This window comes from Pseudopodoces humilis, chromosome 5, assembly GCF_049639895.1.
Source record: "Pseudopodoces humilis isolate 2021_Gansu_Grassland_sample_001 chromosome 5, ASM4963989v1, whole genome shotgun sequence".
Lineage (NCBI taxonomy): Eukaryota > Metazoa > Chordata > Aves > Passeriformes > Paridae > Pseudopodoces > Pseudopodoces humilis.
In genome coordinates this window covers 21,014,277-21,033,595 of record NC_142204.1, presented here as the reverse complement: position 1 = coordinate 21,033,595, position 19,319 = coordinate 21,014,277, and the positions used below count along the sequence as shown (strand labels likewise).

The window sequence follows — 19,319 nt, the reverse complement described above, 5'->3', positions numbered from 1 at the left end:
TGCTGTAAAATGAAAAGAGAACAGGAAGGAGACAGGCAGATCCTGACTGATTCCAGCTTACCTCACTCCTCTACTCAGAGGCGGAGCAGCTCCTCTTTCAGGAGAGGAAATCATTGCAAGAAATTAAGGCGACGGGGTTTTTTAAATGGCTCAGAAAAAGGGCAAAAGAGAGGAATGAAAGGCAGGAAGAAGCAGGGATGATTTACAAAGCCACAAAATAGGAACCTCGCTGCTGGAGAATGTGATTGTGCTGGCAAGTGTCACATGGATTTGCGGGGAGACCTCCGTGCTGTAGTTCAGATAAGAGGCTGAACATCTGGGTTTTATCCAAACTGATCCTGAACTTCATAGCCTTTGAGATTCTGCCAACTCTCTCCCCATATGCATATTTTTCCAGTGTGGAAGCTGATTTTGCTTTATGCACTTGCCATGACAGGTTGTGAACCAACACCATGGAATGATGCAGTATCACCTGGGCCCATGGGAACTTTTGGGTTCAGGTCTCTGTGTTTTAGGGACTAAAGAAGACTGCTACAAAAAGCCTAGAAATTGAACCATTTTCAAGGTTCTACTTAATAAACCTTTTGCATAGAAGTCACAAAATTTATCAAGCTAACTGCATTTAAAATCCTCCAGCTTCCATCCGTCATGCAGCTTACTTGAAAAGCCATCCCCTGCAAAGTTGTTGTATTCTCTCCCACAGTGTTAGAATTTATGGAATTGATGCTCCTTGAGGAGTCAAGAGTTGGAAAGGTACCCTCCCTAATGGGGAGGAGTGAAGGGTTGGTGTTTGGCTTATGAAAGTCAGAAGTGCTGAGGGTCTGCTGAATACAAATAAAAAATTACAGGCTGCAAAGTTCCAAATTAACATCCTGATGACTCACATTATTCTTCAGAAAAGCTCAGTCTTCCCTTTGATCTCAGGATTACAGGCAGCCAGGGTCTTATTTGCAGCTACTCAAAGAACCTGCTGCACTACACCAGCATAGGCACAGACCTCAAAATAAAACCCAAGGTACACGAACACTCATCTGCCAGCACAGCAGAGAGATTATCATTTTGGGACATCAATAGATGAATCTAGCCCCTGCAGTCAAATACAGGCACACTGCAAAGGCTGGTCTCTCTGAATCTAGAATTTGTCACAGGAATAGCTTTCCCTTTTCATTCTCTTCTGATTAATCTCAGGCTGTGCTCTTGAGGCTCGTTCCCACTTTTAAGACAAGCAGGACAACAACAATCATTTATATTCTTTATGAAATGAATTCTTGCTGGCAACTTTAAACTAAGTGCTGGTTCACTCCCCATAATTAATACATTCTTCTGCAGTATAATACAACTCTCCACAAGTTCAAATAATTCTGAAACTTCCTAATAAAAACTAAAATTGTGTAACAGTTGATGAGATTTTTTATATGTATGTGTATACACACACACACAGAGTCAAAATAAAACTTTAGGTCACATATTGTGGCGCTTTTTAATTATTTTTTACTAAAATACAGGTATTTTACCGTATCTACCTTAATTTTTAGGACAGAGCACATACAATAGAAACATTACTGCCTCATCTGCAATCCTACCTAAATACTTGGAGAGCTATTAAATTAATTGTGCCTTTTCAGAACCAAGTGCCAGGCCTTCAGACTGTGTGTAGTACCTACAAGTCCTGACATTTCAGCAGGGACACAGAATCTAGCACTTCTGGAAATGAGGGCCATGGTGGGCACCCAAAAGGGAAGCAATTACAGCCAATATTTGAAATCTGAAATGCTCATGATCTGGCTTTTGAAATTCCATATATTTCATCAATTAAATATTGAATAGCTGTGACTATAAAAAGCCTATGTGGATCTGGAAGTAAAGTATTATACTCTCTGGTGAAAGAGCATGTCAAGGCCAGAGACAACAGAAGGCAGCTGCTCTCATGCAGGCTGTCACAAATAATCATGTAAATCAGCCCTCTTCTTTCTGTGTTGCAGGAAAGAATGCATCTACTGCTGTATCAAGAGGCAGACTGCTGAGAACTGGGGTTTTGGTACAAATTTGTGAAGCAATAGCAGTGAATCATTTCTGCTTTGGCAAATTCAGAATGCCTTTTCATACGAACATCAAACCCCAACATATTCTTGACTCCAGACCAGTCCTAGGACGTACTTTTATCCAAGTACATAATAATAAGGCAAAACAGACACTAAAAACATATCCTGGCAATAAATACTTTAAGACTTCATTAGAAAACCAAAAGGTCACATCTGATACAGGAAAAAGTCAAATTATCTAGGCTGACATTTACAAGTAATTTGAACTGACATTAGCATGAAAAATACAATTTTACTGTAAGAAGTAGTCTTACCTCTAAGTTTAAATGTGCCCTTTAAGCATTAATGCTGAAAACAAAGCCCTGAAAAATATCTGCAGCCGTGCCAATTACATCTCAGTATTTCATAGCAAAGCAAGGTGAATCAGACAATTAGCAGAAGGCTTCAGCCCCCCATTAGCAAGCAGACCCTAATAGGAAGAGGGAATAAAAAACCAGAACACCACCGTGTAAGCTCTGATGAGCAGATTAGGGGCTCAATACAACTGGGAGACAGTCAGGCACCCATTACCATGCAACCAGCTTATCCACGGATGCCAGCAAATACCGGGAGCTGATTTTGCAACGCACACAGCGAGAGAGCCGGAGCATCCCTGCGCCTCCCCAGGCAACAACAGAGCCCCGTGCCCGCCCGCTGCTCCCCAGCAAAGGGAGACACGTTCTGCACAAAGCAGCCCATCTACAGCCCGTGGATCAGCATTCCCTGGACTTACTTTAACTGTCGAGGCTCGCAGTCAACTCCCGGCAGCAGGAGCCTGGCCGCCTGCCGTACGTCATCGCTGTCCACCGAGAAACTGCGCCGGTGCCCCGCGTGAGCCACCGCCACCCGAATCCACTCCATCAGCGGAGGCAGCACGATGAACGGCCTGGGGAGCACACAAACATCAGTGCCAAGGCACACCAGCATCACGGTAACAGGTAGAGAGAGGCAGAGAGCAGGGGGGTGCGGGTGTGTGCGTGTGCATATATGTGTGAGAATATAAATATATACAGAGAGGAGGGAGCAAGGATAACGAAAGAACGGGAGAGCAAACCAGCTCAGCAATTTTCAAATAGGTCTAAATCAAGATGTCTCATCCTGTCTCCAGGGCAGGACTATTTGGAGGGTGAGATTTATGAGCCATGCTCATCCATGGGGCTCTGTGAGGTCAGTGCACCCAACTGGCAAGCCCTCCTCCCATCCCTTGGAGTGTAATCCCAAAAGGAGGACAGGAGTCTGGCACAGGACCATGTCCTGCTCTGGCTGACACGCTGACCTGGGTTTGCTCCCTCGTCTCTTCACAACAGGGATGTGAGAAAAGACCTGGGCAGAGAGAGGGGATGCCCCAACACCCCAACACTGAGATGGAGAGGAGGGAGAGGGAATGCCCCAGGAAGTCTCCAGCATCTCCTGCCGATGCAATGGGCACTTTGTGCTCAGTGATGAAAGTGGGGACTTTGCAGCCATTGTGAAGGTCAGCTGTGAGCGAGGCCAGAAATCAGAAACCAGACTGCTTGGTCTGACTTTCACGGTATCAAACTGCTACACCTTCGGGTGCCAGCTGTTCTGCCAACTGTGCAAAAACATACAAAACTGGCCCCAAAAGTGAATGCTGGGATTCTGGGCCATGCCCCCATATCAGAGAATTGGTCCTTCACTCCTGGACAGCCCCATGTCCCAGCAAGAGCTGCCCAAGCTGTAGATGAAGCATGCAGCACACAGTTCACTCCATCTATGCTAAGAATTATTTGGGAACCAAGAGAAAGATGCCAAACCATGAGTAAAAAACCATAGCTTCAAGTCCTGTTTCGGAGGAAAACTAAGACAGTAACTGCAGCTGAACACACTGAAGGTCACTGCAAGTCTCTTGCTTGCCTTTCCTTCTGTGGTCCCCTTTTCATGGAGGAAGGGAAGAAGAAGTCTGCATTAGGTGCAGAGTAGGCAAATATTTTACATTTTAAATGTACAACTTTACCTCAAAAGGATCTACCCTGAGAAAAATTATTTAAGAAGATGTTGACTCTGGAATATCCTTTTCCTATTTATAGCTCTTTATGCATTTATTTCCCTTTTTGAGGACTTGGCTTTACATAGCTCTGACATTAATATTCTTGAGGGGGGATGAGATACTTCAGAAGTGCCGAAGGACAGAGAAGCCCTGAGGCCACTAACTCTCCCTAGGACACTGGGTTCCCAAATCTCACAGGCACGTAAATGAACAACCTCTTTTTGAAATATGACATCTTTGGCCGAGTTGCCACTTCCATCGTTTTTTCTATTCCAACACATCACCGTCACCTCAAGACCAGGCTGCATTTGTTTCCAAGGCTTTTGCTCCCCCCAGACCTGCCAGGGCCACAGAAGGAGGGAGATAAGGACAGAAGATCATCTCCCACAGCTCACGAGAAACAATTTCCTAACCCAGCTCATTTGTCATGAGGGTGGTGGAAGCCAGAACAGAGAAAGGGTGGAAGCAGGGGTGTATTTGTTCCTGGAAGGTGACTGCTTCCCAAGCCATCTCCAGAGCAGAAGGGACCCTCTTTTGAGGCATGAAATACCTGGGAACAAGTGGGAGTTTTTTCATCACTTGCTGAGCAAAGAGCAGAAAAGGAGCTGCAAACCACACTGCAAAACTGCATGTAGTTACAGAGATAACTTGGTTCTAGGGAATACAATTAAAGGAAAACTCAGTTCGAGGTTATGTTTTGCATGAGTGAACACAGTTTGGATCAGAGAAATGAAGACAGGCTTGTACAGGGCCTTCCTGTAACATCTACTGGGCAAACAGAAAAGCAGAGAGCTGTGGCTGAACAGGGGGCTCAGAGGTTCACACTTTCCTCCTCTAGTGCAGGATAGAAACTCACCCAGCACAAAATCTGCCCCACCACATTAAGGAGCAGAGAAAATGAAAATATTTACAGGAACTCAGATAACTGCACTATAAAACTGCTGCTTTTTTTTTTTTTCCCCCAGTCTTGCAAATTTCAACAGAGAAATAGAAATGAGCATGGATATTTGGTGCAATAAATCCCAAGAGGGAAGAGAATCAGTGTTCTGCAGAAGCGGGAAAATTTTCTATAAAGCCCAATTTCAGTTTGTAGATGAGGATATGGAGTTTGCTCACAACATATTACGTTCCTTTTTCCAAGGAAAAGGGGAAAAAAAAAATCATCACTGCCTATCTCAGCATGTCAGGAAATTTGTATTTTGAGAAGAGAACCAAATATGGCTGTGTGCAATAGGTTAAAAATACCCTTCAAGAATCTGTGCACCATGTGAAGGGTTGGGTTTTTCCTTTTAAATACTGTTTGTGTGCCAAAGAGGAAAGAGGAGCACAGAGTTATAAGGGTGTGATAATCCACAAGACAATGTGACATCAGCAAGAAATATTTCACTTTTCAAGCAGCACTGTGTGAAAATGGGTTAGCCAAATGCATCACATCACTGGCATATACACTGATTTATCTCTGGTACAAAGGCAGGTACAAACCAGGAGAATTCAGTAATTTTGTATTTGAGAGCAGACACACAGCAGATAAATCACCTAGTTACAAGATTTGGAAGCACATGCGTTAATTAAACTAATCTAACCATGGTGCTGGGCTCGATTCTGCCTGAAGGATATGGGAAATCAGGAGCAGCTCAGCTGCTGCACAAGCACCCTGCCTGGGCTGCAGGTGAGTGAGTGCTCTGACCTCCTCCTCCAGCTTTTCTCTGTACCTGTGCTTAACTTTAAATGCACGCTTCCATCCTCTAATTCCGTGCGGTTTAAAGTAAAGTACAGACTTCAGTTTAAAAAAAAAAAAAAAAAGGAAAAAAAAAGTTTTTTGGCACAGACTTGTATTTTCCTGAGCTCACATCTAAATGGAAAAATATGCCAGATCAGGATGCAGGGAGAGGTCTCTGCACAGAGCAACTCCCATCCCACACACAAGAGCTGGGAGGTGGGGGAGGGCTGGGGGAGGCCAACACAGAGCAGATCCCCAAAGGGTTGGACCTTTTGGGCCCTGTCCCCCTGCCCTTGGCAAGGGGGTAGCTGGCTCCTCTTGGGACATGCCTTCTCCTGTGTCATCAGAAAAGGCAATTACGTGCCTTTATTATTATGTTGTGCCCCACCAACCCTCACAACTCTGGTTCCTCCTCCCAGGCAGCATCCATCCCTGTTCCCTCCTCCTGCCATCCAGCACTCCTCACATCTATTTTTGGACAGCTCAAGGTCCCATAAACTCCTATGCCTTGAAGACATCTGCAGGTAGCAACACCCTGCTGGCCCTGCCCCACAAGAGACAATTCCTCACTGTCCTGGCTGTCAAAGATCCTTCTCCCCACTGCCTTCACACTCAGCAGCTCCCTGCCAGCACCCGCCCTCCAGAGTGGGGCAAACGACCCCTCCCTACCCCATCAGACCTCAAACTTTTCTCAGTTTTGTGGGGCTGATGTCACTGGAGCACTCAATTACAGAATGACTCATCAGAAAAGCAGATGTTATTGAGGGGGGAACATAAATGTAACGAAATGAGGGGTTCCCTAAAGCCTGCACTCCCTCCAGAGCCACACACAACCTTCCTGGGCTGCCCACCACCCCCCCTCCCTTGCTTGCCAGCACACAGAGATATTAAAACTCCTGTCATGCATATGCAATAACTCAGGCTTTTCCATTATTATTTGCAGTAGTAGTAGTACTGTTATTGTTATTGTTGTTATGGTAGCAGTCTACCTGTATATTAACAGGAGAAATTGTCAGGTGAAAGACCATGAGAAATTGTGCACCATAAAATGCAATAGGATGCTTCATTATTTTTGCATGGGTCTGTGAGAAGATAGATGAAGCTCCTGTCTGGACACCACCTGCTGCAATGCCGGATTTGCAAAGCACTAGGGCCAGCACTCTGACAAATTCCAACTCCAAATAATCCCTGGCCCTGGTTTTTCACAGGCCCTACCATCACTGCAGGGTGCAGAATCCCTGCTGGCTGCTGACCAGCTTCACAGTCCACCTTCTGCCCAGAGCAGGACCACTATAAACAACCACTCTCTCCTGGATTTCCAGCAGCTGGAGTTCTTCCCCTCTGCTGCTCCCTCTCCCCTACAAGTATTAAGAACACTCATCACCTCTGAATGCTCCTCACACAGGCTCACAAACCCTGGATGGGGCACCAGCCCCCTGTTCCCAGCACAGCCTACTGGGAGTGTGCTCCAGGTCCCAGAGCTCATCAGTACACATGAGATTTCTAGACAATCACAGTGCTCCAAGGGAAAAAAATCATCGTTTCAAGTGCAGCACAACATCCTCTTTATTTCCAGGGGCACTTCACCCTGCTCTTCTGCAGAGCACTCTTCCACTGCTCTACCTATGGAGCCCTTGCCCCACAACATGCACTCATTCACTGCCTGTATTAATCAAACCTCAGGGAGAGGACTGGCTTGACAGCCACAATGAGAAGAGAGAAATTCCCAAGGCATAATCCTACTCGGATGTGAATTCCCACAGCTGTCTCTCTCCCTTTGTCCCTCCCTCGGCTTCCCCAGCTGTGGAGTGGACTCAGCTGAAGGACCCAACCCTGCATTAACTTGGTTCAATTGCTACAATTGCTCCAGATGATGTGTTTGCAGGATTTGGTTGCTGAGGAGGGTGGTGGTGGTGTAGGTGTGGAGTTTCTTCTCTCACTCCAGCCAAGGATTGCTGACTGCCAACCTCTGTGGCAATGACAGGCAGATTGGTACACAGAGGTTGCTGCTGTTTAAATTTGCAAAAGCTACCAAGTAAGAGTTAAAGGTGCTTCTCAGCAGTATAAGGCTGTACTTTTACACAAAAAAGCCTTTCTAGATAAAGATAGGAAGATGTTTTTTCTTGCAGATGTGAGTCAGCAACTTTAACATTGTAAAAAGCTCTTTATATTGGTTTATGTTTTCATGGGTGGCTTTTAAAGAAAATCCCAATAAATGAATTGAAAAGCATCCTAAGTTCTGACAAGTTTTCATTTGGAACATATGATGAAAATATATATGCAATGTTAATCCATTTTTAGCATTATTGAAAGACAGAAAAGCATGGGGTTTTTTCCAATGTAGAGCACGCATTTCAGATGGGTTTCTGGGCTGCAAAACTCATTTATATTTACACCATAAGCTACTTGTCTTCAGAGGGAGCAAATATTTTTTGATGCCCTCAAAAAGCTGCCAGTCCCAATCCTTCTCAGAAACTCAGCAGTGCCAGCTGATGCTCCATGTGAGTTCATGCAGCTACTCTGTGCTAGGCAACTGCTCTGCCACCCCTGAACACAGCTAAGGGTGACACAAGTAGCGAGTTCTGCATCTTGTTCAGGCTGAAGGATCCAATCTCCCTGCTCTCACACGAGCCTCATGAGACCTGCCTAGGCAGAGGAAGGGTTTACCCTTAGGCTTTTGTGTACCAAGACATTGGTGCTTCAGAGTCCACACATGGGTATCTGCAAATCATGGGGTTTGAACCCACATCCAGGGCTGGAATGAGCTGTCCCTGTTGCCTCTCCTGCATTAAAAACATTAAAGTCTGAGACTTGAAACGCATCTGAGTCAAAGTGATGACTCAGCCAGCAATCACAACAGGCAAATATTTCACTGGCAGTTTTGACATCAGATTTGACACGACTGGCAACGGCATAAATCCCTGAGGACACCCAGCATTCAGAGTGCAGCACAGAACAGCCTGGATACCATACACTTCTCACAGGGCTGCATGCAGTTTCCTCTGCTTAGAAAATCCTATAGCCATCCCACAGACAGCAGAAGTCCAGCTTGATAAATCAGATGTAGAATACAGACCCAGTCCAGCAAGGATATTGCTGTGTAACAGCTACAAATAATGCCTGAACTATTTCTTGTAACATGTGCCATCTCACACGCTGCAGGCAGCTCCAATAACACTGCTGAAGGGATTTCTAGAAAGTGGGAAGTTTGATATTTAGCATGCAAATCCAGAGGATTTAGGTAAGGATGCACTGGGATTTCTTTTCAGTGGTTCCACGTGAAATCAACTCTGCCCTCAATTTTGACTTCAGCAAGGCTACAGCTTTACTATATGAAGTTTCCAATCAAACAGTGGATAAAAAATAGATAGGGTTACACAGTGCTATGGCACACTGGCACACCAAGCATGTGTAATCCCTTCTGCATATACAGGTTCATTCAGGTTTCACTGCAGGACTCCCATATTCCCCGTGCTTTGCCTGTTTTTCATTAGCATTCCTTGCCACTCTCTTCTGGTCTTTGCTGGAGACTGCCCTACCCAGGGAGTTTGTACCACATAATAATTTAAATCAGGGACATTTTTCCCTAGTTCTCTTACTGAAATTTTTCTATAGGTATAATCTGTACTACACACATGGCTGTAGCAGTTACAAAAATACTCTGAAAGAGTTCAAATTACTAAAAAAATTCTTTTAATAGCATGGAACACCCCTCTCATTAGAGGAGCTGCATTCCATTAGTTAGCCAGCTACACCAATAGTTACCCAAAGCATGAAACAAAACTGAGGTTACCCAAACTCTTTCCATTAATGATGAATGACCACAGTCTACAATTTGCAGGTGTATCCATGTGCAGGGAACATACATCTTTTTGTGTGTGTGTGTCCATGTGAGCGTGCAAGGCAGGCAGAAAGATTAAAAGCAAGCAGTAGCAGCCCATGGGAGTTTCCTAAGGGACTGCTCCCCATATAAGGAATAATAGTTAAGGAAAAGTGAAAAGAAGGTTAAAACCAGACACATATCCATCAACTCAATTAAGACTGGAGGAGAAAAGCTAACAGCTGCCAGGTGGTACAAGGAGCAAATGCTCCTCCAAGGTGGAGCAGCAGAGGAAGCACTGGAGAAGGGACTTGGCTGCCTGTGAATCAATGGGTGGTTCTGGGCTGGCTGAGCTGCTGAGCCACAGCTTCTCAAGGAGTTGTTAATAGGGAACATGGCAACTTAGGAAGTAATGAGGACTTTGTCAATACAGCTGTGGATAAAAGTGGGTAAGGAACCACTTAAGGAAAAACAACATCACACAAATCTGCAGCTACAGATTCTGCGCTTTCCGGTGCTTAAGAAATTACTTGCAATAATTTTGGAAGCATTATAGGGCCTGACAAGCCAAACATAACCACAGGACAGATCTTTTTATTAAGCTAGAAGCAGCAAGCAAGAAAGAAATCTTGACAATAGTACCCTCATCTACACTTCATTTTCTTTTTTTTTTTTAATTCCCAGGAAAGCAAAAGAATCACAGACCTAAATAATCCACAGCCTCCTGCAGGTGGGAGCACCGGAGGAGCACTGCTTTTGTAGGCAACACCCAGCACAGGATAAATGGCCCCAGCACATCCCAGCTAGGTGCAATAGGGAAAGGGGGACCCCACAAAGAGGTCCACCCTCTCCCTGTACCTCCATGCCTGCCAAAATAGCCATCTACTGTGGTATCCAGGGTCAGCAGAACTGGCTTGTGTTGGTGCCAAAAAATCAGAGAGTCTCTACCAAAGTGGCCAGATTGAAGGAATATGAGTTTGGGGTGGGAGGGGATCACACATCCATCTTATGGTTGGGTTTGTCAGCCTTTAGGAAGTGGGGAATATTTTTCAGGTTTTCTAAGCAATTCTGGCCACTCTCCACTCTTCCCCCTCCCATGAAAGCAGCCCCACCTGCACCAAGAGTTTCACTATATAGTCATTTTTCCCTTTTATTTTCTGTAAAGATAAACACTATTAAAAACATACTGCATTCTCGTTTCTTTACCTCCACGAAGAGCAAACACTGAGAAACGCTCCCTAGAAATGAAGTGCCGGATTTATTCAAAGGTAAAAATCCCTTTTTATGTGTCCCCCAAGGCTCTGAGGGAGGAACTGCTTTCTGAGCTGGAAAGTGCTAAGCCAGGCAGCAATGCCACCATACTGTATTCCCCTCCCATATCCAGCCTCTGCAGAAGCACATGTACAGCCTTTGCAGCTTGACCTTGTTCAGTGCCAAAATCCAGGTGGGCTGGAGATGAGTGGGAAGAATGGGATGGCCTCAGGGTGCCACCAAGCCCTGCAAATGCTGGGAGCACCCTTTGGCTGCACCCCACAGCCCTCGCCCCCCTGGGCTTGCACTGTCAGGAAGGAGGGGCCAAGACAGTAGCCAGGTTGGCTTCACAAAGAGCCAAGGACAACCTCTATTTCATGAAAATACTGCCTGCAGCCAGATCCACACTGTCCTGGCTTCTCTGCACCAGCAGGGACACAGAGAGGCCAAGGATGGGGAAAGATGCTTAGACCTCCTTGCTTCCTTCTGGCCTTCTTACAAAATAAAAACAATTGCTGCAGCTGGAGAGTGAATACAGCAACAGATACCCCACAAATCCCGCAAATATTTTGCATATAAAAGTGTCACATTTAACAAACTCATCTCCCTGCAATGCACAAAACCCCATCATGGAAACGGAAGCCACCAAAGATAAGTCATGGAACAAAAAGCATGACTGCCTGTAAAAAAACAAAACATGGGAGCTGGGTAGGAAGGCTCCTCAGAGCACTAGAGAGAAGTCAGCCTCACTGTTGTCCTTTCTGAGCAGCACAGGGTGGTTACATCCAGCTGGTGAAACTCCAGAGCTCAGCTCCATGGAAATATCCGGGCTCACACTCAGCCCTGCACTGCTCCCACTCCAGCACTAATGCATGTTTGATTAGGCAGGAGGAGATGTGTCTGCTCGTTCCAGAGGTGACCACAGGCTCCTGGCAGTAACACCGAGTACTTGCTCTGGGGCTCGCCGCAGTCCTTCACTGCCCTGCCAAGGGAAGGCGTCCTGCCAGACGGAGCGCTCAAAATAAAGCGAGGAACAATCGTTCTACATCATCAGTATGTCGAGTGCTCTAACAAAGAGGATGTGTGTTAAGGCAACCTCAGAGAAAGCAAAACTTATTAAAGCAAATGCTGAAAGTGATTTTTCAAATATCCCTGCCCTTTTCACTCCTGTACAGGGAAGCCTGAGGAAATCTTACAAAGCCAGAGGCTCAGCTTTATTCACCCCTATACTTCCTCTGGTTCCAGTGGCATTATTCCCACAGATGGGAACTACTGGTGAGGGTATATTCTAATTTTTTAAATTTTTTTTTTGTGCATACTAACCACTCTTGGACGTGAGTTAGGCCTTCCACAATAGTAAGACTAGATGACAAATCATGAAATCAAAAACAATTAAAAAAAAAGAGAAAATTCTGGATTCCTGTCATTTCCCTTCTGGTTTTTTTTTCAAACTTTGGAAATAACAGAACAAAAAGCGACAAACATGCTCACAGAGCGACCCAGACTTGAAAAGAAACAAAATGCCATCCAAAGGCAAATGGCAAAATTCCCAGTAACATCATTAATGCCAGAATTTCATCTTGTATGCTCTTCTGCAACTAATAAAAAAACTATTTCAATTAAGATATCATATTATATACCATTTACAACTACACACACAATGAGACCCTTCAATGCTGCTTTTGAGATGCAGACCTCATCCCGCAACAATAGCCAAGCCCCAGATGTGCAGATCAGAGCCTGGCTCACATGTACACTGCCATACATACTCTGGGTGTAAACGTGGAGCCCAGCCTGACAAACCAGCTTGCATTTGCATCACAATACCCAGCCTATGAATTCATATCCAGCACCTTCTAAGCACCAGCCTCACCTCCCATCTCTGTACTGGGGATGCCTGGTTTAGGGCTGGTGGGAGTGTGGCAGGGAAGCAGCAGAGTGTGCCCCAGCACACTGCTGGAGACATGTTTTAAAAGAGGTTTTGCTGGGCTTTTGATGGGAGATGGATTTATTTTCTTGGTCAGCAATCAGCTGTGCTGGGCACCCTGCCTGCCACCTTCAGAGGCATATCCTTCTCACCTTACATCAGACCCTGAGTCAGGACAGGGCCACAGGTGCACCTCCCCAGCCCTGCCCATCCCTGGGGCAGGGACAAGAGCAGCACAGCTGGCACTTACCACATCCCTGGCCAGGGCAGCCCCGAGGTCACCCCTGTGCCCCGTTACTCAGGGTGGCTGGAGCCCAGCATCCTTAATGACTTCTCCCCTCTACACACTACTCTATTCATTTTCCGCTTCCCCAGTCACAGCTGTTGAGCCCTATTAACGCGTAGGGGAAAAAAAACACATTTAAACCCAAACCTGCTAGGCCAGAAATAGAAGTTCTCATTTTCTTTTCCAAAACACAGAATAGCTGAGCAACAACGAAAGGAAAAGGAAATCTCTCCCAAGTGCACATCTGGAACCAATTTGCTGTCTGTAGCCACTGGGTGTCACTTTTGATATATATTGGTTCAGCCACGCAGCAGTTCAGGGAGAGAAGCGGATTTCAAGGAGGCGATCCCAAACCCAAGCAGATTGCTCCGCAGCCTCTCGCGCGCAGGCTGTAATTAGCAATTAGCCAGCCAGGCTGATTTATTAACACAACATCCTCACCACGGCACCCAGCACCGTGCAGGGGCTCTTACCTCTCAGTCTGCAGCGTGACTTTGGAGGGCTCCACGTTGGGGTTTTCCCACTCCATCTGTGGACAGTGCATGAAGTAGCAAAGGGTGTAGAGGGCCTCCGGCTCCCAGTAGAAGGATCCCTGCTTCTGGTGCATCGGTGTCCCGTTGCCGTGCTGCTTGGCATTCAGGGGCTGCAGGTGGTGCATCGCCCGAGACACCAGGTCACCTGGAAAAAAGCAAGAGCCAGGTGAATACCAGGCTGTTCAGCTGCCTCTCACGAGTTGCAAACTGAAAGGCATGCTGCCTTGGTCCGCCCTGCCACTAAACCTCACATGTGCAAAGAGTCGAGGGTAGGACGGGATCCTGGGTATTACTCATCACCAGGCTGAACTTTTCCTGGTGGTTTACGTGGTGTGGTGTGACGTACCCAGGCTGCAGACAAGCCCACAAAGGTCTGCAGGAGACATGGCGTGGGCAACATCAGGCTGGCCCATCTCAGCACCACCAGGAGAGCTGGAACGCTGAGGCCAGGATCACAGTTACCTACTTAGCAGCCCTTGGAGGATGCTAAAACCCCACAGCCCCACAAAATGATCATGCGAGGTGGCATCAAAAGCTGCATGCTCCTGGTCAGAGGGACAGTGAAACCCAGCCCCTTGGAATGAGGAAAGAGGCAGTCAGGTAACACACAAAGCAATGCAGGAGGATGTGAATGAGCATGCGGGTGAAAAAAAAAGGGGGGAAAAACAGATGTGTTTGCTAAAAGCCAACATATAAAATGTGCAACCAAAATCAATTTTATCAGTCCAGGCTAGACCTGGAAAACTTCATGTTAGCAGAAAAGCAAAACTTATGAAATAGGCTCACTTGGCCCCCCCAGGTTTCCAGAGCACTGAAGATGGACAAAGAGGAAGATGCTCATCGTCACCCCTGCACCAATGTAGTTTGGGGCACTCCATCACAAGGCAGATACAGGAATCCAGCCACAACATGTGGATTTGGATCAGCAAAGCCAGCAAATGAGATTACCAGGCAAACACATGGGCAGGCAGCAGTGCAGACTCTTAGCACAACACTGATTGTAACTAATTAACTAAAGCATCTCTCTCCAAGGCAGTGGATTTTATGTCTATTGACTAGTGACCACTCTATCAAAGGCAGGGAAACAATTGTGGTTTAAACTGCCTTTTTTCACATGTTCAAATCATTTTGAGAGTGCTTTTGGGGGAAATAATGATCTCGAATCAAATCAGTTGGTTTGTTTTAAATGAAAATCTGAGCAAGAGCCCTTTGGGTCATTCTTAAGCTATACAAAAGCCAGTGATGAGAAAAAGAGGACATAATTTTCCACTGTTAAGAAGAAGTCACGCACTTTCTCTTACTTGCTTTTCCCAAGTGACCACTGAGCACTGAAACTTGGAAGGAAAAGTTTAAGATGTACTCCAAGGTAGAAGCATAAAACCAATTGCAGGGGGATAAATAATGAACTCCTGGACAAACTTAAAAACACTCTGACTGTGTGCATGGCTGAACTATGGGTTTTTGCGAAGTCCCACCCCTTTGAACACAACACATCACCTCTCTCCAGCCTGACTCACACAGAAAATGCTACTGCTGCAGTGATAATGGGTACCACGGAGAACAGAAATGTCACACTTAAAAATCTCAGCCCAGTCCTCCAAAAACGTAGCCTTAAAACCATGAAGAGAAGAAAACCACTGGCATGACGAAACTGCAAAGTCCATGATTTCAGGGTTTTGACACAAATTTTTGCTTCACTCTGCAGTATTCTTCTGATTCAAAACTTTCATTTAAAAATAGCTTCTGTCTTTTCCCTCTGCCAGGAAATTGCCATGATAGGACAAATCTTGCAGCTTTGCATGCTCATAATTTCCAAGAGAAACTATGCATGTGGAAAGTATGCAGGACCAGGTCTGCAGAAGAAACAGATGTGCCTCTGAGATGACTCCCCACTCCTGCACAAGGCAACCAGAAGCAGCAGCAAAGTTTGGGACCTCTTTCACTCAGCCCACTCTAGTCACAGCAGATGTGCACTGCCAACTCTAGCACAGGCCAATTTAACTGCTAGCAACCTTGCTGATAGTAAATTCCTCCTTTTTTCTCCAGAAGGCAAAAAAAATTACATAGAAATGGTGCCTGCAACATCCAGCTTTAACAATAATGGCAAAGGCAGAGGAAAGGGAGACACACACACTAAATTCAGCCTTTTCAGACCCAAGCCACTACAGCAATGAAGAACATGGGTAAAGTTTAGCACACAGCCAGTCTTATTTCTGTGGATTGAGACAGCAAGCACTAAAGAATGCCTCTGACTTCTGTCACAAATGATGAATAAAAATTAAGACTTTGGCCCAGATCCTGACAGCAGCATTACTTCATCCCACTCCTCCCTGAGTGCTGGGGTGATGTGACCCCAATGACACGCCCAGGACCAGAGGAAGCTGCGCAGTGAGTGAGAAGGGAAAGCAGCAGCAAGAATGACGGGGCAGGACAGTCAGCTAAGCATCACTGCTGATGCAAGGCTGGAGGAACTCAAGCCTTGCTGAAAGGCAAAGCTCCAATCCTTATCAATATGACCAGGAGTTCATCCTTTTATGCTGTGTTTCCTCTACTGCTTCCAAAAATACCCAAAACAATTCATACCATTAAAGCTGAACTAATGTTTTTTATATTTAAGTCTCATTTAATTACATTATACCAAGAACTGACTGCTTAGGTCTTTCTTTTGCATTTGTTATGCTTTCTCTAGACACATTTGAAATAATTTCTACATTAACAATTATTGTATCATTTCTTTACCAGTAAGTTGACTGATTTCTTTTGGTTAACTCAAAGCCTAAATGATCAATACCTATAAAACACTGAGCTTCACAGAGAACTGTAAGTAAGCATAAAAAGCCCCATTATACTGGTACCCAACGGGCAGAGTTGTGGAGGCAGGACAGGAATCACTGCTCTGTTTTATTCCACAGCGTCACCTTGAGCAATTCAATACATGCCCTAGTGCCCTTTGCCTCCTTCAGCCGCATCCAGTTACAGCAACAATCCTCCAGGGCAGAGACCGTGCCTTTGCATATCTGTTCTCCAGGATCAGTGCCAAGAAGGCCAAGAAGAAGGTGACAGGCACATGCACACACTGCATGGCAGCACTTAGGCAAACTCTAAAATGTCACACAGTGCAACATCTGGTTCTAGGTGTGTGTGTTGTCTTGAATCCCTACCAGGTTTTGTTCCTTCTATTGTTCCTTGCCGTTACGCTTTTGCTTCTCCATTTCCCTCCTTAGAATGTACCAAGGGTTGAGACTCTCTTTGATTCCAAGGCACCCCAAAGCCCACGGATTTGAAATCAGCTTCACGATGGGACTCACTGGTCTGCTCTCCAGCAATCAGCTAACTCCAGTCTCATCTGGGAAACCCAAACTACACATGCTGCCCTTGACAGCTGTAAAAGCTGTGTTGTATCCAAACAATGAGGGCAACCTTGAATTTATGGCCAAGCACAGAGAGATAAGCCCCCTTCATAAGTCTGTGCTACCCCTTCATCAGTGTCAGCCACCTCTGCTCATCAGGGCTGTGCTCATCACAGCAAAGCTCTGCAAGGGCAGGTTACCTGCTCACAGCACTGCTGCCTTTCCTGCTTCTTTTTTGGCCCTGAAAATATTTCTCGGCTGTATCAGCTGAACACATCTGAAAGGCCAATAAATTCCTCAGTGCATCATTTCCAGAAAGAACACATCTAAAATAAAATTCCCAGCAGCTGCATTGACCTTGTAACTCCATGAATGAGGTTCCTGATGGCTGTGGCATCGTGACCCAAGGGGTTTGGGAGAGATCCCTGCCTCGCCCTTCGCTGATCAAATTTTCACCCTGTACCACCACCTGAAGAATAGACTGGGAAGCTGATCTGCCTGACAAGAGAGCTTGCCAATTTTATATTGTTTTAAAATTAAACTCAATGAAAACTTCCGTAATTTATGCAACATAAGGAAAGTGAGCCAACGCACAAACTGTTTTGCAGGCACAGCCAGGGAGATAAAAACATCACATTGCGCAGGGTAAACACAAGAAAAAAGAAAAAGAACAGCGAAGTGGGGGGACATTTCAGGACATTTTTGTTGCCAAAGCTGGGAAGCCACAACTAGAGGACAGGCTCCCAGAGGGCAGCGAAGGCAGCGGCAAGCCCCAGGCTGACACTGCCTTGCAGCCCTGATTCCGGATGCGGAAAGGCTCCAGGAATGCAGCTCCACAGTGGAGCTTCTCAGCCCAGAGGAGGAAGGCCGTGCCTTACACACCAGCTACCAAAAACCCACGAAACCACCTCTGCACCACAGTGTGTGCAGAGCTGCCACTGCAGCTGCCAGCATCTCACCCTTCCTGTAACTAAAGCGGGCTTGCCCATCGCTGCTGCTGTCAGTTCAGCATGGTTGGTGAGCACAGGGTCCACATACATTTGATTTAAAGATTGAAAATATTACGTAACGTGCATGCTGTGACACGGGCCTGGTTTAAGGCAGCACTGAATATTTAGGGAACAGCTTCACTGACTTCAAGCCACAGATATGATGTGACAGGCAAAGTAAAGCTGCTCCCATCTGCATGGGGGTGCATTACAACACACAACATGCAAGTGGGCAGCTTCAGCCTGAGCCCTCTCTGCAGTGACCATTGAACGCTATTTTTTTTCAAATTGTGTTTAGCTTCAGTAAAAACTATTATCACTGCTTTTACTGTGTTAGAGCCTGGTGTTTAAAGAATAACACATCTGTTCCCAATTTTGTACTGGGGGAGCAGAAGAAGGCAAAAAAGAAGGAAGAGAAAGAAAATGACAGATACCCAATGCCCACGTCTGAGAAGCTTCCTGTGGGGTTTTCTGATCTATCATGATGGACCTGATGATGCCATCCTGCCTGCCTGGGAGCAGGCTAACTATTTTCAGACCGAGCAACTGCCAGAGGCAAAAGTGTATGACACATGCGTATGTACACACAGAGCTGAGTGTGCGCCTGCAGAGCCACAGCCCTGGGGTGAACGACACGGACAGATCCTTACGCAGCTGCTCCTTACCACACCCACCTCATGCTTTTCTTTTTCTAAAAGCATGTTCCAAAACTACCTGAACAACTTAGCAATGATGTCTTTGCACACTGAAACTAAGCCACTCAGTTCTTTGACCTGCGTCTTTCCTTCAAAACCCAGGGGAGAAAGAGGAGCATCTGCTTCCACAGCAGCTGCCTTCCCACCTGGTGCCCTGCTGGGGCACTCTGTGAAGCAGCAGGAGACCATGTTTTTAGCACGACAGCACTGTGCAGGCAGCACCCATCAGTTTGATAACACTACTCTGGTCATCCTTCCAGCTGTCCTTGACTCCTACATGTGTAGTTTGCACTTGGGAATCATACCCTGCACTGGCAGCATTACCGATTTGCTGAGCTTCCTGGGTGAATAATTCCTCCTGCTAAGAGCAGGCCAGAGCCATAGGCAGGAGCTGTGTCTGTCTTTCAGAGCCCTTAACAACCTCCTGTGTCCTGTCCACACCATGAACAGGAGGAGTATGCATCAGGGAGCTGCATTCTAGATGCCAACTTCATGTCATGGTCAGCAGATTCCCGCTTACAAGCATGTGTGCCAGGTGCAAAACTCATTTTCTTGACCTAGATTCATTTCACACTTCAATACAAAAGTCTTGGATCTACGGTTTTGCTCACAACCAGCTCTGGGGAGACTGTATCGAAAACATGAATTTACAACCCTGA

At 46.0% G+C, this 19,319-nt stretch overlaps 1 protein-coding gene across 2 annotated transcripts in view; it reads right to left on the bottom strand.

The window, feature by feature from the left end:
• The window catches only part of ABTB3 (ankyrin repeat and BTB domain containing 3), a 162,576-nt gene that overhangs the window by 42,229 nt on the left and 101,028 nt on the right, over positions 1 to 19,319 (bottom strand). For both annotated transcript variants that reach the window (XM_088055788.1, XM_088055789.1), the window contains exons 3-4: positions 13,567 to 13,771; positions 2,815 to 2,967 (exon numbers count right to left, since the gene is read on the bottom strand). In XM_088055788.1, the coding sequence (XP_087911914.1) occupies positions 2,815 to 2,967; positions 13,567 to 13,771 (358 nt within the window). The remainder of the gene's footprint in view (positions 1 to 2,814; positions 2,968 to 13,566; positions 13,772 to 19,319) is intronic.